Genomic DNA, 20,900 nt, shown 5'->3' with positions numbered 1-20,900 from the left:
GACTGTGCACTCCAACTGCAGCCCATCGCCTCAGCCACTCCCAAGTCCTCTTGCCTCAAGGCTGCTCAGTGTGACTCTGTGTGTGTGTGTGTGTGTGTCCCTCTTCCAGGTGGAGCGTAAGCTTGCCCCTGCCCCCTAGCAGCCACTTGTCAGAGCAGTTTGCGTGTGGACCACACCCACTTTCCATATTCCTCAGTCCCTCTCACTCAGAAATTTGTCACTGCTGAGAGAGGTTTTCAGGGTTTGGTTTTGGTTTTGGTTTTTGGCTGCGGAATGCATTCCACAAGGGAGGCATTTCCTTCCCTTGTTTTGGGGGCCTGTAATTTCTGGTCTCTCTAAAAGGAAGCGTTCTTGACCACACCCAAGGTTCTTAATTCCATTCACGCAGGAGCACAGGTTGCTGCCTACTGCCAGCCACCTTCCCTTACTTCACAGATGGAGGGTGCCAGCGCTTGCACTGGGCCACAGAGCTGGGACTGTCCACTTCTGACCCCAAGTCCTCAGCACAGTCTCCCTCAACTCCAGGGACTAGTGTTCGACCATAGCTAAACTGAGAAGAACTGGGGCATCACCTTGTGGAAATACTGGCAAACCTCACAGAGGACTTTTCCGAGGGCTTGAGGGCCAGTCATTAGGAAAGCAAATTGTTATAAGTTGATAATGGTCTTATGGAAACACAGTTGGAGCACTTAATGCTTCATGAGCATGTGAGGTACGGTGAGACTGAGTTCCTTAGTTACTACCTCCATACTCTACGATAGGTGATAAATCCCATTGTCCCTGAATAAACAGACTTAGAGGTTTAGGCGCTTGGCCTAGTCCCAGCAGCCAGCGAGTGGCAAGATGGACTGGGTCCCGAGCCAGACTCCCAGTTCAAGGCTTCGTTCTTGACCTTTATGCTGGACCCCAGGGTTCTTACCTTAGAGCACATCTTAGCCGTTTTTGTAAGTTTTTCTTTGAACTCCTGCACGTATTGCAGTCAGGACTGTTCGTCAGGCATCTGGGGAGGGGTGTGTGTGTGTGTGTGTGTGTGTTTCGTTTTCCAGAATTGAATCAGTAAGTTTGTGTCTCCCCCTATAGGAAGAGGGAAAGACTACAGTCGGTTGCCAGCAATTTTGGTAACATCTGTTCCAGGATAAAACATCTATAAATCTCCCATGTATTCGCTAAGTAAGACACATTTTTCAAAATCATTGGTTTGTCTTCAGCAGTTTAGTTGGTTATCTTGATTTTTGAAAAAATGAAATCTGAGTCTTTTACTTGAGTGTTTTTGAACAAAGATGGCAAACAGATTTATAAATTTGCTTTCTCATTTGAAATGAAGAGTCTTTGGCTTTACATTCTAGGTGTGCGTCCTTGTACAGTGTTTGGTTTGATCAAAGGGCAGGGCGCTAAGAATGTCTTTTCTATAAGTTGAGCTCCTTGGTGGGTGACAGAAGGTGAACTTCGTGGCTGGGCCCCCCATGTGCCTTTATGTCTGAAGTGATGGTCTAGATGCCAGCTGCAGTCTGTGTTGAGTCCCAGTTGAAGGAGCACAGACTTTCATGGTTGTGGGAAGGAGGATGACGTTAGCCCCAGGGCCTCGGTGGTATAGGTTCACATTGTGTTGACAGACAGTGACCCTCTTGAAATTCCTGACCCAGCCTCTAGCATCCTCTTGGAAATGCCTTATTCACCTTCTATACTGAAGAACGCTCTGTTCTAGTAGCCCTAGTCCTGGCCGCCATGAGGCTGAAGCGCAGATCTCCGTCACTCACCCAGGCATGCCATTAAAGGTGCTCTCTTGTGTGATTGACATAGGTATGAAGTCCGCAGCACCTCCCCGGACGGCTCCGAGTGTGTCACGCTTCCCGTGTACTTCAGGGAGAGGAAATCTAGGCCGTCGAGCACTTCTACCGGGGCAGTGCTATACGGGCAGCCACTGCTGGTTTCTGTCCCCAAGCACAAGCTCACCCTCGAGTCTTTGTACCAGGCGGTTTGTGAGCGCATCAGGTTGGTGGGGGGAATGCCATTTGCTGGTTATCTAACATCAGAGAGGTCCAGGAGTCGCAGCAACTGCCCCCTGCAGGGTGCCAGTGTGGCCCCGCTGTGCTCCCTCTCTCAGAAGTACCATCGTGCTGACCCTTGGGAGGGCTGGGGCGGGTGCTGCTGGGACAGGCCACGGGCACACCTGAAGCACCATGACATTGAGCTCCCCCGCCTCCTCTGGTCCCTGGAGTCATGTCTTCACACTTCTCAGTCACCTGCTTGAGGAAGTCTGGTGCTTTGATGGTATTTTATATTTGAGTACAGTTTCTGAAGTACTCCACTATCATTCTGAAGCTGATCGTTAACATTACTGGGAAATATTTTTTTTATATGAGGGTGCCATGCAACACTCATCAAAGATTAGGAACAGACTTTCTGAGAGTCTTCAGTGACCTGATAGTTAAGACATCTTATCTCTTGGGTTCCTCTCAATTTCTTGAAGTGTTAAGCCATCCCATGATTTTTAAGGCCCTTTTATTTACATAAATTGCTTTGTGAATAGTTGAATATATAATATATAGGAATATAAAATTCCCAAATATATAGGAACAACTTCTAGCTGAGGAGAGGAGAAAACTAGTAAACAGTTCAACTAATGATTTCTTTCTTCTTTCAAGCCGCTATATAAAACAGCCTTTGCCTGATGAGCCAGGCAGCTCGCCCTTGGAGCTGGGGGCCTGCAATGGCTCCAGGAGCGGCTGTGCAGGTGAGCGCTCGCCTCGGTGTGGGCTGTGGCTGGCCAAACCCCTCCTGGCCTCCCTCTTCTGAAGATGTTGTGCACTTGGAGAGGGAGGCTCTGGGCAGGCGGGGGGAAGGGGGTGCTGGGGGCTGAGTCCAGAGAGCAGACCTGAAAGCCGCGTCTGCACTGTTTTGCTCTGCCAGAGCCCATCGTCTACCTTTGACACCTCGTGGAATTTAGACATGGAGGCTGGGTCTCACCTCAGGGAGACAGTAAGCACGAATAGGACCGAGTGACTTGCCCGTATGGTCACGAAGCAGAGCCAGGATCTGCTTCTGCTCTTTTGGGATCGCTGAATACACATTTGGCCGCCTCCATAGCCCGGCTCTGTCTGCAGAGCTGTCATCTGGCCCTTCCCCGTCCCCTTGCTGCAGCCACTGCCCCACGCGTCCTGCCCAGCCTGTCAGAAGGCAGAGACAGGCACTCTCGGGGGTTTCTTTCTACCCAGGAAGCCGTGGGTGGTGGCCAGCTCTGGACAGCTCCTGCTGTGAGAGTGAAGAGCCACAGCTGGATTAGCAGGAGGGCAACCATACTGTAGGAAACTCAGAGCCCTCGCTGCCATCCTCCTGTGGCCTTGTGCTCACAAGCTCGTCTGAACAGTAAGCTGTGTTTGACCTGCATTGTGGCTGTCATCCTGCTTATGGGGGCCTAGGTGACTGATGTGGTGGCTTTATTCCTATAAAACCGGAAATGTCCTCCAATTCCTATGCTTCGCGAAGAGCTGAATATATAAATTCTCAGTTGCAAATGCCCACATTTCTGCACTACATGCACAGTCCCGAAAAGTGAGAAACTGACATTAAAAAAGTAACAACCATAGACTCGTTCCTGGCAGGATGTTCCAAATTGTCCGAGTGAGTGATGTGTTTATCATAATTGTACTCCTATTCTTGCCCAGAATATCATGTCCTCATCCCACTAGGGACGAACAGAAGCGTTATTTTGTGCAGAAGTCCCACAAGCAGAGATGTTGGAGGGTAGTGATATTCTCTTAGCAGACCTGCGGTGACTTGTAGGTTCTTGGTGCTCTGGAAGTTGTGGCACTCCCAGCTTGAAGTGTGGAGGTGTACTTCAAGAAGTCACTGTATCCCTTTGTATCTTGATTTATCCATCTGCAAAATGGGATGATGACAACAGCTTCACAGAGTTGAAGTTACAATTTAATGAGGTAGTGTGGTTAGAGTATCTGGCACATACTAGATGCTCAGTTAATAATAGCACCATGTAAGTATTTGCTGCTGTTACACACTTAGCCTAGTTTCTTAGACATTCCATCTGTCATTCTCCTAATTAGGAAGAATTACTGCCGCCTTTCAAATCCCGGCAGTGAGTCTTGGTGTGTAGGCTTCAAACTCTTGTTTAATGTTGAAATAATTCTGACTTCTTTACTGTCACGGCTGCTTGTTAGGTCCATGGTGGCTGTGCCCTGCTGAGTCTCTGGGTGTCCCCGGCACAGTGCCATGCTCCAGGAGTGAAGTGAGCTGGTTAGGGAAGGAATCTCTGTGACACTGGCTGTTTCAGAGTGCTGTTCATGGGGACCCGTGTCACACCCTCACCCATGGCTCTGCTCTTCCTGGGGCCTGGCAGGGAACTGTGCTGTGTTATCCTGGGCATGACTTGTCCTTCCTCATGAACGGTCCCAAGACACACTGTCCTTGAAAGTGAATTTTTATGGACAATACACATCTGACCTCCTTTCGTCAGTTTCCATTTCTACTGCTATTTCCCTCAGTATATAAACTTCTTATTTTGAATCTTTTCTTCCTCTGTTACTTTTACATCACCTTTTGGAGTTGTCCCTATCTTTGTTGAAATGACGTACCTGGTACCTTAGCTTTCTCCTTTGGCTGCCCAACAGCAAAAAATATGATCGTGGATCTTTTTATTGCAGCCATATGTACCAGCCAGTTCTCTGGGAAAAATACTCATCAGTATATGTCTGTACAATGCCTCTTAAAGCTCTGTCTCTCTCAGTCTCTCTCTTTTTAATTCTCTCTCTCATTTTTGGTCGGGGAGAGCTGTGCAGTGCCACTTGGCTTACAGGATCTTACTTCCCTGATGAGGAATTCAACCCTGATCCACAGCAGTGAAAACACTGGGTCCTAACCACTGAAGTGCCAGGAAATTCCCCCTCTTAAAACTCCCGAAACTTGGCAATTCCAAAGGAATAAAGAGAAAAAAGGAGGGGAGGATCCTGTATGCCCTGTTACTGGGACCTGTCACGGCAGCTGCACCGGGAAGGCATTCAGGAAATTCTTGTTGAGAGAGTCAGCAGGTTCCTTGTGGAGGAACTGAAGATTTTCACTTAATATTTGTGTTCTTTATCATGTTTAAAAATTTGCATTTAAATTGTTTCTTACCAGCCTGTCTTCTTGAGTATTGAGTATGTGTTTAATTTTGGTCTTTTGGTGACTTTCTTGGTGGTCCAGTGGTTAAGACTCTGTGCTTGCACTTCACAGGGTGAAGATTCAGTCCCTGGTCAGGGAACTAGTATCCACATGATGTGTGGCCAAAACAAATAAATATTTGGTCCTTTTCTGTCTGTGGGCCTGATGATCAAGTTGAAGAGTCAGACTATGTCAGGTGAAGCCCAGTAAAGTAACCAAGTGGTAAGGGGCCCAAATTCAGGACTGGCAGGATTGCTCGCAGTTTTGTACCTTCGCCTGATCCCTTGAACCTCTCTGGGCCCCTGCATCCTCCTCGTGGAATAGCAGTGCCCTCTTGCCTGCTGACCAGGTTGTGAAGAGGGTCACGTGTGAATTTAAGTACCTTGTAAATGCAGAGAAGTGTATATAGTTTCACATGCACAGGACAGAACCTGGAAGGAAGCACCACAGTTCGGCATGAAGTAAAAATTTCAGCGTTGACATGGCGAATTCCGTACACTTTTTTTTTCGTTTCTTCTCATTTGTGTGCTAGGTGAAGATGAAGAAGAAATGGAGCATCAGGAAGAAGGCAGAGAGCAGCTCTCAGAAACGGAGGGCAGTGGGGACGATGAGCCAGGAAGTGACCACGGCGAGGCCACCCAAAAGAAGAGCAAAGGCCGGCCTTGCCCCAGAAGGCTTTTTACGTTCAGCCTTGTGAACTCCTATGGCACAGCCGACATAAATTCCCTTGCCACTGATGGGAAACTACTGAAACTCACCTGTAAGCACCTTCTCTGACTTTGCAAACTCGGCTTCGGGGGACTTAGGGTCTATTGGAAAATCCTTTGTATTCAGCACTCACCACATTGGGCTTCTCTGGTGTCATCGTGTGACTCCAGGGACAGACACTTGAGTGATCCTTGGCTGGCGGCTCCCCAAAGACTGTTTCAGAGACAGGACCTGGCCCTAGCCCTTCCTGCCGCCGCTTCCTCGGCCTTCTTGTCAGGCTTTTCTCTTCCGACCTTGATGACTTCATTCTGAAGTACACTGTCCCTTCAGTCCCACCACCCTTCTTCAGCACCTTTGCTGTCGGTGATAACACTTCTCGTGACCCACCTTAGGTGGCAGCATTTCCCCGGACATAGGAGAAAACATGCAGATTTCTTTTGTTCCATGAGAATACTCTAGAGATGCCGCCCGTCTAGAGGATGCTCATGGATTTCACAGGCTGTTGCCTGGAGCCTGTGATTGGGATCTGTAGACAAGAAGGGACATCCACGTGGAGTGTGTGTTGTGTGTTGAAAGTGCATGTGGTTGATGAAGGTGCCTACCCAGGATCAGGAAGGGAGCTGCAAAAGCATCTCTTGTCTTTAACTTCCTTCATTGGAGAAGAGGTTTGCTACATGTCCTCCAGCTAGCTACCTTGCTTTCTTCCCGTAAAAAAAAAAAACAAACTTAAAAATACTGAGTTTTTTAAACATCTTTATTGAGATCGCTTTGGATCTCTATATCTGTCAGTCTTTCTGTAGCTTCATGGTGTCTGGGCAGCTTCTTCTCTTTATTGTGAAGTGAAAGTCACTCAGTCGTGTCCCAGCTCCACACAGTCCATGGAATTTTCCTGGCCAGAATACTGGAGTGGGTAGCCATTCCCTTCTCTAGGGAATCTTCCCAATCCAGGGATCAAAACCAGGTCTCCCACAATGCAGGCGGATTCTTCACCAGCTGAGCCACTAGGAAAACCCAAGAATACTGGAGTGGGTAGCCTATCTCTTTTCCAGAGGATCTTCTCAACCCAGGAATCAAATCTCCTTCCTCCCCTGCTATGCTATGGCCTCGAAGGTGCCTCCAGGCAGTAAGCTTGGGCCATGTGGGCATCACCTTATTTTCTGCCTTCTCTCAGGGATCTCACTCTTGCTCTGCCTAATATTCACTGTCTGGAAACAGTTGTGTCATCTGTTTTGTCAGGTTTTCTTGTGGTTTAAGAAGAGAGGAGAAACCTAGTCACTGTTATTCCATCTCGACCTGTGTCCTTTCAGAATTCTGTGTCGTTCCATGAGTCTAGAGTATATTGCAGCCTCTAGAGCGTACGCGGAGGACGTTTTTGCCAGAGGCTCTGGGGCCCAGGGGTTCTGGGTTGGCTGGCCCCAGGCAGAGCGCTGCTCTTGGCAGTGGCTGCTGCTGGGTGGGCAGGTGTTAGAACACAGCCTGAGTGTGCTCCTCCCTCACGTTGCCTGCGGAGCCTCTCCTGTTGCTGGCCTTTCCGTAGTGAGTGACACTCTGGTCCTCCTCCACAGCTCGGTCCACGCTAGCCATCGACTGGGACAGTGAGACCCGGAGCCGTTACTACAACGAGCAGGAGTCTGAGGTAGGTCACTCGGGACTCTTGGTCAGGGGATGTGCTGGTTTCTGCTCTGGGGAGGTCTCTCTCACCAGTTCCACAGCCGGCTTCACGGCTTATCTTTCAGACTGAGAATGAAAGGCACCAAAAGATTCTGTTATTAAATGCTCAGCAGCTCCAGAAAGTCCGTTATATTCCAGGCACAAGAGCTCATGAGGTGGTGGCTCAGCCTGGTGAGGTTTTGTTTCCTCAGCCAACTCAGCACTTTGTTCCTCACAGACGTACGAGAAGCACGTCAGCATGTTGCAACCTCAGAAGAAAAAGAAGACGGCGGTGGCCCTGAGGGACTGCATCGAGCTCTTCACTACCATGGAGACCCTTGGGGAACATGACCCCTGGTAGGCAGCTCCCCACTCTGAGCAGGGGCACACAGGCACCCTGGGGCTCGGAGATCATTACGTACATGGTGGGGCCATGTATGTAACACAGACCTTTTTATTTGGATCTGTCACTTTTGTACATGGTTGACAGAGAAACACATATTTCTGTGTGAATTGTGCTTTCCAGCCTCAGAAGGCCACCCTCTGTGGGAAGGTGGCTTAGAGACCTTGCTGCCCTGAAGCAGTCTGATGGTTGCAGAACAGGATGTTACGGGGTTGTCTCCATGCTTGCGTGCCCAGGTGGCCCTGGCTCCCTGCCTCCCCACTCAGCAGAGGTTTTTGTTTCAGGTACTGTCCCAACTGTAAGAAGCACCAGCAGGCCACAAAGAAGTTTGACCTGTGGTCCTTGCCAAAAATCCTGGTGGTCCACCTCAAACGTTTCTCCTACAATAGATACTGGAGGGATAAGCTTGATACAGTCGTGGAGTTCCCAGTCAGGTGGGTCCCTGGGCTGCAGTGGTATTTTGGGGAAAATTAAAAACCATGCAGACCATCTGGGCAGATAGGCAGAGTGTTTTGCCACCAAAGGCTTTTCTGCATTAAGATGTGTGTGTTGCTGGGCTCTGGGCAGTTAGGATTTTAGGCTCATTTCCCCTCCTTGTCTAGGGAAGATAGAACCACGTCCCCTCTTGAGTCCCTATGCAGCTTGACTAACCTGGTCTTCTTACCTGTCCTTGGTTCCTGGGAGCCCAGACTCAGTAGGACAGCACACGAACGTGCTGCACCGCATTAATGCAGGAGCACAGGACGCAGAGAGTAATCTGCTGGGGAGAGTTGGATTGTTGGGGGCCGCCCTTGGTGGTACAACTCCACCGCAGTCCTGTCCTTGGGGCAGGGGCTGGGACTGGCTGGCTTCTTGGGTCCTCTCAAGTCCCAGGGTACAGAGTGTAAGTGACACAGTCGGTCAGCAAGGTAGGAGTTCCCCATAACATGCAGATTTAAAAATGCTTTCTTCAGGGGCAGGTGTACAGGTAGATAGATAGATGCAGTATGACATATCAGTGGGAGGACCTAGATGGCAGTAAGTCAACAAATAGAGGTATTTGTTGTCAAACTCTTTTTTCTGTATATTTAAAATTTTAGAAATAAAACATTAGGGGAAAAAATGCTTTGAGGGGCCTGTTTTAGTATTTAGCTTACATTTTTATGGCACTAACTGTGATTCTGACAGTAATAGCCATTTCTACAAAGTTGCAACAGCCCTCACGTCTGTGCCCAGAGCCCTTCCTTGCCATCTTGTCAGGGGTTGGAGTTCCCCAGGAGGCTTCCCTTCTCCAGCCTAACATGTCAGTGGTCAGAGCAAGACCCCAGGGCGCCTTCTGTCTGGACTCTTCATCCGTTCGTTCTGCAGTTAGTCCCTGAGGGCCTCCTGTGTTCTAGCCTGTTGCATGAAAGGGGTGGCTAGATTGCTCTGACTTCTCACAGTTTAAGGTATTGAAGGGTTCTTTTTGTTTTCTGTGCTTAGAGGTCTGAACATGTCGGAGTTTGTCTGTGACCCGTCAGCGAGGCCATATGTGTACGACCTCATCGCCGTGTCCAATCACTATGGAGCCATGGGGGTTGGCCACTGTGAGTACTGGCATCTGCTCCCCTCTGAGATATTGAAACGCCCTTGGGCACTCATCTATCACCAGCCTTCCCTGTGCCTGCCACTGCCCTAAGGACTTAACTTATACAGCTCTTCAGGCCTCAAGTTGCAGGCTGCCCCTCAGTTGTTTTGGTAGGGTGGTGGTTCATATCCTTTAATCCAAAAATCCACTTCCAGTAAATCTATCCTTCGAAATTACTGGACTTTGGGGAAAAGCTTCATGTACAAAGGTGTTTACCCATTTATACCGGTGGCTCAGACTGTAAAGCATCTGCCCACAATGCGGGAGACCTGGTTCGCTCCCTGGGTTGGGAACATCCCCTGGAGAAGGAAATGGTAACCCACTCCAGTACTCTTGCCTAGAAAATTCCATGGATGGAGGAGCCTAGTGGGCTATATAGTCCATGGGGTCTCAAAGAGTCAGACACAACTGAGTGACTTCACTTCACTAGTGGAAAATAGTAACAGCATAGGTGATCAGCCAGCTGGCACTGCTGTCCATCTGCTTGATGGCACACAGCCATTGTGAAATAAAATTATTAATACCATGGGGAAATGCCCATGAATGTGTTCAGGGGAAACAGCCACACAAAATTGCATCATTACAGAAAGTAGTATCACAACTATATACATTGAAACAAAAGGCAAACTGATAGGAGAGGGGACAACCTAGAAAGAGAGAGACCAAAATGTTCGTTTTACTTTTTTTTTTCCTTTGTTCTACTTTATTTTCCGGGATTTCTGTGACGTGTAGGTTTACTTGGCATTTCTACTTTCACTAGTCTGTCTGGTCACTTGTTTACGGAAGGTGGTAGTGACACTGAAGTGAGGAGCTGGGTCTCCTCATGTCTCCTCTGTTGCATCTGCGCCATGACAGCTGCCACTACACCCAGTGTCAGGACCCCAAGAGATGGCACCGTGGGGGGGTCAGCTCCATTTACCCTCACGGTGGATTATGAACTGCCCCAAACCCCAGTCTTCTCTCCTGTACTGGTAAGCTTTTTCTGTTGGCCCAAGTCTGTTCTCCTGCCTCTCTATTCTCACCATATCACCTCCTGCCTTTGGATGGCTGCCCATTCTCCAGCCCTCAGGTCTACATCCCAGGCCATTGGAAGAAGGGGAAAAAAGGGCCTCACCTTCCTTTTTAAGTAGACTTCCCGGAAATCCCCCTCAACTCCTCTACATACGTCTCATTGGCTATAACTTGGTCACAGGACTACCAACTAGCTGTAGAAACAGGTGGGAAAGAAAAATTGTGCCTGTCTAAAAACTGGGACTCTTCTAGAGTGGCTACTTGCAATACCTGTGATCATACCACATCCTATAGCACTTACTCTTCTCTAACTTTTTTTTCTCTGCAAATTAATTTTGATATCTGTATTCATTCATACTGGACCCCTGTATTCGTTTTTAATTATTTTAGCATACAGACGTACTGCTTGGGCACGTTACTTAGCTTCCGTATGCTTCAGTTTCCTTATCCAGGTTAGGCTGGTTGTGTGCAGACCCACACTGGGTCCACAATTGGAACACCGTGATTGAGAGCCATCATTGTTGCTGTTCCGCCAAGCATGGGCAGCAGGGTCAGCCCCTTGGCACCTTCTCGGTCACTTTGTCCTGTGTCCTTCACCACCGCTTGGTGCAGTAAACACCGCAGTGAAGAATAGTTAAACAGCCTGCCTGAGCCACACAGCAGGTCGAGACCAGAAACCGGATCTCCATCAGACTGAGTCGTTTCTGAGAGTCTGAGTGAAGCAGGAATCGGGTATCACTGCTGAGTCTGTTGTGAACACTTCTTGCTCAGAAAGTGTAAAATCAAAACCGGAAGTGTTCACTCTGGAAAATACTTGGACGGGTGTGAGGAATTGTTACTGAGCCACAGATTCTTGACTCAAGAGTTTCAAAGACAGATATATTTAAGTTTTCTTGTTCACATCCCAACTCTGCCAACCCAAGCCGCCAGTGTGTCTCTCACTGGGATAACCCCACCGGCTCCAGCGGCAGTGAGAGACAATAGACTGTCAGTCCTGGCTACAGTGGGGGTGTTTGACTTGGCATGTTTTTTGACAGCTATTGTTTTGCTTAAATCTTAAAAAGTATCAGCTCCTTTTATGGGTCCCCTAACTCTGAATTAGTGCTCATGGCTGTTTTCCCCAAAGTTACAGTTTAAAGGCTTAGTCCCCAGCAGCTCCATTTTTACCCTTTTAAGTGCCTTTTTGAGAAGGGAAGATCTTACTTTTTTTTACGGATGAGTTCTCTTTCGGTTGTTAGGACACAAGCTGTAAATTACCTTTAATTTCAGACTCTGGATATGTGTCATGTTTTGGAGTTGTTGAGTGCCAGCCTACTGAGCTAGCCAGATCACCTCTCTGGATGACCAGCTAGCATATTCTCTTGCCTTGGCAGACACTGCGTACGCGAAGAACAAACTGAACGGGAAATGGTATTACTTTGATGATAGCAATGTGTCCCTGGCCTGTGAGGATCAGATAGTGGTGAGTAGGCCCTCATACCTGGTTCCCACTCTTACCTTTAGGGATTAGAGCTGGGAAGAGTCCCCCAGGCTAGTTGGTTATTGAGTCATCCTGCTGGGACAGTGGGAACTAAGTGCGGTAGAGAAAGAATTGACTACCGTTCCTTCCGGGACCCTTCCTAAATGAGACACTTGACTCTCCTGAGTCTGTCACAGGGCTCCTACCTTTCCTGACACCCTGGGCATGGTCAGCATGAGCCAGCCTTAGGTGGTACGGCTTTCACCATCACTTCAGTGTGTGGATGCGCAGGGCAAGACGGCGGATCCCTGAGGGTGGTGTGTTTTGAATAGAGACCAAAGCTTGCGGGGAATGGGTGATTGTTCCAACCTGTGAATGGATGTTGTGCCTCGTGTGTTTTAGACGAAAGCAGCTTACGTGCTGTTTTACCAGCGTCGAGACGATGAGTTTCATAAGACACCGTCACTCAGTTTTCCTGGCTCCTCTGATGGCAGTGCAAGACCAGGCAGCTCACAGCAGGGCACGGGGGATGACGAGACTTACAGCATGGACACCAACTGACCTGCCCAGTGCCCCTGCACCACAGCACCAGTGCCACCCCCCAGGAGAACACCTTTGACACTGAAGACTGCTAGTGTGCCGTCTAAAAACCAGATGAGGAAATTTCCTTTTATGAGCAGAAGAGAAAAAAAAAAAAAGACCCTGTTTGCTCAGAAGGGTTATGTCAAGAGGCTGAATTATTTTTTTTTATACAGGTGGTAAAAATTTTCTGTAAAACAGGTAGAGCTCCAGAGTTGGGGTTGGCGGTGGGGAGCACACAGTGGAGAGTGTCTGGCGGATTCCCAAGAGTGGAGAGGAACACACTGTCATGGAGTGGGGGGCCGCCCTGCCCTCCTGGGTTTCGGATTCTGGTGCTGGTTACTGGTCCTCCCAGTGGTCTGCCCACAGTAAATCAACCTCAAGTAAACTTGATGTCGTCCCCTTTTCCCTTACTGTGCACCGAGATAGGTTTATAATACCCAAAAAAGTAGCCACTGACGCCCCTTTCTGTTTCCCTTTGAGTCACCTTGAATTGCCAGCTTCCTTCTCCCTAATGATGCTTGGTGGTAGGCTTCCTGCCCTTCAGTCTCCTGTGGAGCCTGGCAGTTCTGTTCTGTTCCCAGCATCCTTGATGAATTGAGACTGTTGGATATATGGTCTGGCACTTGTATTAGGTCTCACTTAAATATCAGGACACGACACTGCTGGGCACCAGGTCTCCCGCAGCCGTCTCTCTCCGGGTTGGCTTCGGAATAGGAGCTTTCCTGGGCTTGGAAAGGGCTCCCGTTCTGCCGGGGACTTTGGTTAGAAGGGAGATCCCCGCCCCTCGGCCTCGGCCACGGCCACCGTGGTCTGATTTCCCCACCCTTTCCCCGGGCCTTACTCACGGCCATTGTTGCTGTACCCTCCGTGCGTGCGTGGGCCCTCTGCTTCCCCATCACGCTGCGTGGGTTCAAAGAACGAGGTCATCCATGCGTCCCTTGTCTGACCTTTAACCCTAGCCGTGGGGGTTGGGCTCGTTAGTCCTGGACACGCGCGATCCCCTGATGAGAGCGCGCGACGACCGACCGTTGGCGGGGTCGGCAGTGCGGTTTCTCCGGCTGATGGGTGAGGACGCGGCCGTGGATCTCCGCCCTGGGCGGCCACGGGGTGGGGCCTGAGAGCGGAGTGGGGGTGGTCGGGAGCCGAGGAGGAGGGCCGGGCTCGATCGATCGCCGGTTCTTCCCTCCCCGGTGGAGAAGTGGGGACGCAGCTGTTCCCGCGATGAGAAAATCTCCCCGAGAGTGGGTTTCTCGGCTTTGACCTGTGGCGTGGTTCAAACTCAAGGAAACTGATAAATACCCCTTCGTGGTCGGTTTACAACCTCATCTGTACCGCTATTCTCACGTTGTTCTGTGCATTTCCAGTGTATTACATAATAAAGACACTGTCGCTTGTAGGGAAGATGTCTGAGAAACTGAGGAGATGCAGAAAGGAGCTGACTGCAGCCATCGACCGGGCCTTTGAAGGAGTCAGCCATTCCCAGGAGTGCTCGGGCCGCCCGCGGGTGGAGCCCGACGCCGCCCCGCTCTCCTTCCCCCTCCCCGTGCACCGGCTCCTCTGCCGGAGGCACCCGCTGGTAGCCTGCTCTTCTGCGGCTCCATTCTCTCCCATCCCTGGCGCTCTGGAGAATGAGAACGTGGCTTTTGCACCAAACCATGCCCCCGTGAATGCAAAGCCCCAGGCGCTCTGCCCCAAAAGAAACCCTCTGAGCAGCAAGGAAAACATCCTGGTGCGTTCCTCCATTTTGGCACCCGAAAGACAGTTTTGGCGAGCAGCAGGAGATGGAGAGAACTGGAAAAAAGACAGTCTAAGGTGATTACAATCTCATGGGTTTAACAGCTACAATTAGAGGGATCTCCTATCTGGGGGTAAAAAAAATTGTTGAAAATCCTAAGCTGGGTCCATAACAGATTTTTCTCTCCCCTTGGGGGCTCTACTGAAGATAGAAATGGCAACCCACCAGTATTCTTGCCTGGAAAGTCCCATGGACAGAGGACCCTGGTAGGCTACAGTCCATGGGGTCGCAAAGAGTCGGGCACCACTGAGCGACTTCACTCACTAGGGCCTCTAAGTCTTCCCTAGACCTTGTCTTCTCCCACGTGGTTGCAAACTGCCTGGTCTTAGGAACCTTTTAAAGGCTAATTAAAACTTGTTTACTTTTGCATCATCTCTTAGCAAGGAGGACCACGTGGGCTGAAATTTCCAGGTCCTGCCATCTTGGCTGCCCTGGAAGCAGAGACTGAAGAAGCCGTTTAATTGTTTCAGTATTAAAAATATCTGTGCTCTTATTCACAGACATTAATGGGCATTAGGATTCTTTTAGTCAACTTCACTTAGTGGTTCCCAGTTTTTGAATCACAACATAAATGGCAATTTAAAGGACTGGTGTTTGTCTTTAAGCTTATCTAACACTGAGGTCACCTCCGATACTTTCTTGAAAGAGGATCTAATCCTCTGCCTTTTTTTTTTTCTCCCGGGGGCTGCAGGAATGATACAGAGAAGGATGTGAAAGTTGACACAAGCATCCCACTCAGTGGTTCCAGCCAAGAGGTTACAAAGGATCTGCTTGATATGATTGGTGAGTTCAGAGGGCTGCTCCATCCTCTCCCTGAAAGGATAGATCCTTCACCCAAGCCCCCAAGTCAGCAAGTGTCATAAAAAACACTTAGGTCTCTTCCATTGGCTTGGTAGATTTGTTTGGTTCACAGCAGGCTCCATGCAGAGAGCCTTCATGGAGCTGATAGCCTGGAGGAGTCACATCCATCAAGTCATTTCATAAATGTAGTTAGAGTGAATCCCCGGAGGCCAAGGACCGCAGCCACTGTTGGTGGATGAGTTTATTTGTGAAGGAAACAGGACATAGGCAGAGATGAAGAGGGGGGGAGTAGTCCATCTCAGGTGGGCGGTGGTAACACAAGATTAAAAGAAAAGTTAGAAGCCCAAACCTCCCCTTTAATTCTGCCATCCACCAGAAAGGCAACCACTGTTAACACAGTGCGGTATATCCTGGCGTAGACACTTTTTTGCTACACACACATCTGTATATTCTGTATGTGAACTTCATGCGCCCTATTTTTACACAATGCACAGTGGCCAGACAGCTTCTAATTAAGAGATACATAGCCTTGGGAGCAGCCCAAAGCTGTTGGCTCTGAAGGGTCACCGGGTTATGGGGCAGGAAAGGAGGCGGTCTGGTGAGAGGTGGTGTATGCCCTGGGGCACAAAGTGAGACCCCTGCCCTTGCTCTAGTGACCCGAGTCTCCCTCCCGTGGTCCTGGTAGGTGAACGGAAGTCATCGCTGCCTCTGCCTGCCTCCCTCCATGGCCCCTGCCGTCTGCGGGAAGCATTTTTCTTCTCTTCTGGCTGTGGTCCATGGCTCTCTGTGCTATGTGCTGTGCTCAGTTGCTTTGGTCATGTCCAGCTCTTTGCCACCCCATATACTATAGCCCACCAGGCTGCTCCCTCCATGGGTTTCTCCAGACAAGGATCCTGGAGTGGATTACCATGCTCTCCTCCAGGGGATGTTCCTGACCCAGGGATCCAATCCACATGTCTTATCTCTCCCACACTGGTAGGTGGGTTCTGTATCACCAGTGCCACCTGACCAGGTTAGATCTTAGTTCTCTGACCAGGGATTGAACCCACGCCCTGTGCAGTGGAGTTTATGAAGTCTTAACCACTGGACCGACAGGGAAATCCCAACAGGAAGCATTTTACTTATTCAAAAGACCCCACAAGTCAGGGAATAGTTCCCCAAGAGCCAGAATAGGCACATGCATCTCTGTATCCTTCCACTTGGAGGATACATCCTCCTTGGAGACCAGTGGCTGTTTGGGACTCAGTAAATACCTGCGCTAGAAAGGGGGGCAGCAAGCCCATGTTACCATGTGACAGCCTGCCAGGCCAGGTCAGGAGCACCGGCTTTGCACGCTCCCAGGAGACGGCCACCCATTTGTGGTTTTTAACTTCTGCTTGAAATCCCTTCAGAATTTTCCCACTGGATTTCTAATGCTGAATGTTTTTATTTTTAAGACCATACAAGCATCCGAACTATTGAAGAATTGGCTGGTAAACTAGAATTTGAAAACGAGTTGAACCGTGTGTGTGGCCACTGTGAAGATTCGCCTTTCAAGGACGAAGCCTGGGCCTTGCTGGTGGATGAGAGCCCTCAGAAGGCCCCGGACGCAGACTCTGGCGGCCTCAGGCAGGCTTTCGATGACCACAATATCGTGGAGACTGTTCTGGACTTGGAAGAGGACTACAATTTGATGACCTCTTTTAAATACCAAATTGAGTAAGGACAGTTGACTTCAGCTTTGATTCTTTACAGTAGGAGACTGATGTTAGGATGTCTGTGCAGGATAGTCACAATCATCAGGGGCCACTTCAAAGGCTTAGCAGAATCTGAATTACCATGACCTTTTAGCTTCTAGTGGTGTCCCTTTTTCAGCTGACAGTCCAGTTTTTTGGTTGTTGCTGTTTGGTTTTTTTAACTCTGCTGCTTTAAAATGTTTCTCTTTTCACTTTTTTTTTCCCCTAACATCTTGACTGTTTTTTGGATTGCTGTTCAATATACACAGTACCCAAGGCAGGTGCAGGTCGTGGGCCTCGGCTGTGTCTCTTGAAGTTCTTTTCCATGGGCCCTGAAGACGTACAAGTTCCACAAGCAGTGTGGGCTTCCTGGTCCCCTGGGATCAGCCCATCCCAGGCCAGCTCAGTGGAGGAACTGGCCTCAAGAGGGCCCTTGGCCCCAGGCCCCAGCCACACACATGGCTGCCTGTCCCCTGCATGGGCATCATGCCCTCCTCATGGCCAGAGCCTCAGTCCCTCCATCCTTGCCCCTGCCCAGATCAGAGGCCTCTTACTTGTTTCCAGGGAGCTGGCAGCATCCAGCTCCTGTTCTGGCAGGACATTCTCGTGAGGCCAGCCCACCATACACCCACATCAGACATCTGGGCACTCAGCTGAGTGGGGAAAGGAAGGGATGAGTACAGGTCCTGCTCATTCACTTCATACCTGAAGCTCATCCATCCCATTCCAGGACTGGACCCCCAGGAGGCCACAGGTGGTTCCCATGACAGTGACTGTACTGGGATAAGATGGACGGGGGCAGGGAGGGGCTGAGCCCCTGCCCTCTGAGGTCAGCATGGTAGCAGCAGCTCAGCAGGGCTGGCTCCAGCCCCACCACTTGAGAGAAAGGACACCAGCAGGGATTATTTGGACCCATCTTTCAAAACCATGATGTTCTTTCAGGAAAACTAATAAACTGTTGAGTAAGGTATGATATCTCCCAGAAGCTGAGTGTCAGGGAACTGCTCACCCCCTTGGCTCATAGGGGAGGATGGGGGCAACAAGGTTGGTGCAGAGCTGTTTGTTATGACATAAAACTCAAAGAGCTGGAGAGGAAGGCCTGGGGCCTGAGGACATCCCACGAGGCTGTATTTTAGGCTAGTGACCCAGCATCCAGGCAGGCTGCAGGGCTGGCAACACCCCATCACCACCACAGGTCTAGAGATTCATCTGGGCCCCACAGGTGGAGACCTTGCACCTAGTTCTTAGTGGTGCAAAGCCAGGCACCTGCCTGACCCCTAGCCACTTCAAGGAACAGGCCTCCGCTGCCTGGTCAAGGGCAGAGTGGCTAACCAGAACCTCCTCCCAAGCCACCTGACAGTTCCTGCAGTGGATAATAAACACTCGCAGATGGTGGCGTCGGGGTTCACTTTTTAGTCCCTGAACCGGAGGGACAGGAGCAGGTAAGAAGAAATACTTACAGCCTCTTGGCTGCTGCACTCAGGAGAAGGGGCTGTCTGGATGGAGACATGTCGGGCGACTTGATATTCGGAACACCACATCTCCCAACAGTGAGTTCCAAATAATATGTATTGATGTGGATCGTCTCCCAGAGAGGAGGCGAAGCATAATCTCCATCCTCCCCAGTCTCTGCCCATCACTACCCCTGGAGAGTGAGCTGGACTTAGTAACTCACTTTCCAGGGAGAGAGCTGGGGAAGAGAGCAGAGACATGGACAAGCCTGGCAGACGCCACTTAACCAGGTGATAAAGGTGCATCCCCCCCGTGCTGTCCTGTGCCCCTCACCCACCCCTGACAGGATGCAATGAGATGGGGCTTCATTTTAAACCCAGAGTGGAGGGTATTCTCCAGGATGCCTGGCCAGTACCCTAGATTGTCGATGTCAGGAAAACAAGGAAAAACTCAAAATCTGTCACACGGCAGCAGACACTGAGGAGACACTGACTAAATGCAGTGTGGTGTCCTGGATTGTGTCCTGGAATGGAGAGGGGACGCTCATGGAAAAACGGATCAAATACAAGCTCAAGTTTAGTTCTTAATATGTTTATGTTAGTTTCTTAGTTTTGACATGTACACCACAGTTATGCAAGAGGTTAACTTTAAGAGAAGCTAAGTGAAGGATATGTTTGAACTTACTATCTTTTGTACCTTTCCTGTAAATCTGAGTTTATTCCAAAATTTGCAAATTTTTTTTTTAATGCGGTTGATTCCAAGTTTGTGACATTATTACTGAGGAAGACAAGGAGGGTTTTAGTCTTTTTTTGTCTATGCTTTTCAGTTTATCTGCAGTGGACCTGAATCACATCTGCAGAAAGAAGAAATTAGAGTTGTTTTTAAAACCCTCACCTCCGCCAACCAGCCGTGGGCATCCCTCACCGGATACCTGCCCAGAGGTGACCTTCACAGTTTCTGGGAACTGCAGCAGGTCCAGGGCTGGCACAGGAGGCTCAACAGGACCCTCACTAGTGGCTCCCCCTTCCCTGATAGTGCTGGACCCTCAGGGCCAGAAGCTCTAGGCCTCACAGAGCTGTTTCTCAGCACTTAGTTCTCCCTGGAGAGGCTTTGCAGAGGGGGTGGCTGCTGGGAGCAGAGATCCAGTGCTAACCCTACAAGGCTGAAATGAGAGGACTTTTTTTCTGCCTGCAACATGGACTGTGGCACTTGGGAATGAGGGCCGAGCCTGGGTTAGGGGTGGGGCAGAAGGGGGGGCTTTAGATTATCCTGGCTGGATAGACAAGTATACCTCTAGCTTAGCAAAGCCTTTGTGTGAAAATTCAGGTTTACCAAAGAACTAATCCAGCCTGGACTCCTTAAAGGAGTAGTTTTTCCTCGCTGTAGAAACACAGCTGTTGGGTAAAGCAGGTGAGCCCTGAGCCTCCGGCATGCCACTCCCAGAGTAGCTGGGATGGCCACATGGTCATTGCCTTGGCGACACCTTCTCTTGTCTCTGCCTCCCTGGCTCCCCAAGGTGCCCAAGGGACGTCTTCCTCCTCTGTCATGTGCCTCAGGGCAGCAGGCAGAAATGTGCTCATCTGCGCAGAGCAGAGGGTTGGGGAGCCAGTCTCTAGGGATTGAGCTGGAGGAATAACAGGAGCCTAGATTTTTTTTTTAATTCGCCTAGAACATTTATTTTAATAAAACTTGGGACCAAAGACTTCTTGGGGAGACATTGATATTTGAGAAACTAAAAATGTTTTACGTCATTTGGTTCTCTCCCCCGCAGTTCATCTTGGCAAGCCAAACAATCACTGGATTGTTTCCGTGGAAACACCAAACTGCAGTTTGGATTAGCAGAATCAAAATAGAAACAAGGCAGCTTCAAGAATAAATAGGAGCTTTGGAACCGGCTAGTCGCCAACTGCAAGTTCAACTTCCAGCACAAGGCATGTGAGAAGCTGGGCCCATCCAGTTCTGTAAGGAGGGGTTTCCAGGTCCTCTGGCTGCATCCTGCCTGCAGGGTCGAGGCCAAAATCACTAGAAACCGGCTCTGTCAGTGTATTGGTAAACTTTGTGACAAAACTTAGGGCAGGAGGTGGTCTGCAGAAGCAAGGAGAGGCTGGGAACTGGAGGAAAAGACGGGAGAAGGGACAGGAAGGAGAAGAGATGAGTAAATGCCAAGTGAAGGTCCAGCAGAGAGCAGAGGCCACAGCTGAGGCTTGAGAGTAGAGCACCAGTTCTTTCAAGAGGACGATTCAAGGGTGGCCAAGGACTGGAAACAGTGACCCCGCCCTCAGCCCCTTCCAGATTTCAGTGTTTCCCTACATTCTGGGCCTGGCTGTCTAGCCACAGAGATCAAGACTAGAGCCTGAATTCTTGCCAGGTAAGCTCTGGGGCACTGATGGTCAGTAAGCGTCTGCCTCAGTGTGGCTCCAGCCAGCATAATCAGGCACACAAGCTTACCTTCTCATCTCTAAGTCTCAGGGCTGCCCACCCCCTGCTGCCCTCACTGAGGGAGTGGGGGAGCCACCTCTTGGCTCACCTGCCCTGCCTCCTTAACATTCTGCTGCACCCTGCAT

General features: G+C 49.9%; 2 protein-coding genes across 3 annotated transcripts in view; both read left to right on the top strand.

Annotated features, from left to right (window-relative positions):
* USP4 (ubiquitin specific peptidase 4) overlaps window positions 1-13,034 on the top strand; it is a 39,538-nt gene extending 26,504 nt beyond the window's left edge. For both annotated transcript variants that reach the window (XM_052636489.1, XM_052636458.1), the window contains 9 exons: window positions 1,801-1,992; window positions 2,646-2,734; window positions 5,687-5,914; window positions 7,428-7,498; window positions 7,751-7,869; window positions 8,200-8,349; window positions 9,377-9,480; window positions 11,906-11,994; window positions 12,394-13,034. In XM_052636489.1, coding sequence (XP_052492449.1) covers window positions 1,801-1,992; window positions 2,646-2,734; window positions 5,687-5,914; window positions 7,428-7,498; window positions 7,751-7,869; window positions 8,200-8,349; window positions 9,377-9,480; window positions 11,906-11,994; window positions 12,394-12,552 — 1,201 coding nt within the window. In that variant the 3' untranslated portion in view covers window positions 12,553-13,034. The remainder of the gene's footprint in view (window positions 1-1,800; window positions 1,993-2,645; window positions 2,735-5,686; window positions 5,915-7,427; window positions 7,499-7,750; window positions 7,870-8,199; window positions 8,350-9,376; window positions 9,481-11,905; window positions 11,995-12,393) is intronic.
* Window positions 13,035-13,165: 131 nt separating this feature from the next.
* C1H3orf62 (chromosome 1 C3orf62 homolog) lies at window positions 13,166-20,810 on the top strand. The gene is made up of 5 exons (XM_052636605.1): window positions 13,166-13,638; window positions 13,971-14,385; window positions 15,060-15,151; window positions 16,606-16,867; window positions 20,108-20,810. Exons 1-5 carry the CDS (start codon window positions 13,578-13,580, stop codon window positions 20,187-20,189), a joined length of 912 nt encoding a protein of 303 aa, XP_052492565.1. The 5' UTR covers window positions 13,166-13,577; the 3' UTR covers window positions 20,190-20,810.
* The last annotated feature ends 90 nt before the right edge of the window (window positions 20,811-20,900 follow it).

Source organism: Budorcas taxicolor, chromosome 1, assembly GCF_023091745.1.
Source record: "Budorcas taxicolor isolate Tak-1 chromosome 1, Takin1.1, whole genome shotgun sequence".
In the NCBI taxonomy this organism is placed as follows: Eukaryota; Metazoa; Chordata; class Mammalia; order Artiodactyla; family Bovidae; genus Budorcas; species Budorcas taxicolor.
This window is presented reverse-complemented; position numbering and strand designations above follow the sequence as displayed.

Bases quoted from the DNA above. Each gene is read 5' to 3' on its own strand.
- C1H3orf62 (XM_052636605.1), top strand. From the start codon at position 13,578: ATGAGAGCGCGCGACGACCGACCGTTGGCGGGGTCGGCAGTGCGGTTT. The intron at 13,639-13,970 runs GTGAGGACGCGG...TGTCGCTTGTAG, and splicing joins GCGGTTTCTCCGGCTGATGG to GGAAGATGTCTGAGAAACTG. The intron at 16,868-20,107 runs GTAAGGACAGTT...TCTCCCCCGCAG, and splicing joins TCTTTTAAATACCAAATTGA to TTCATCTTGGCAAGCCAAAC.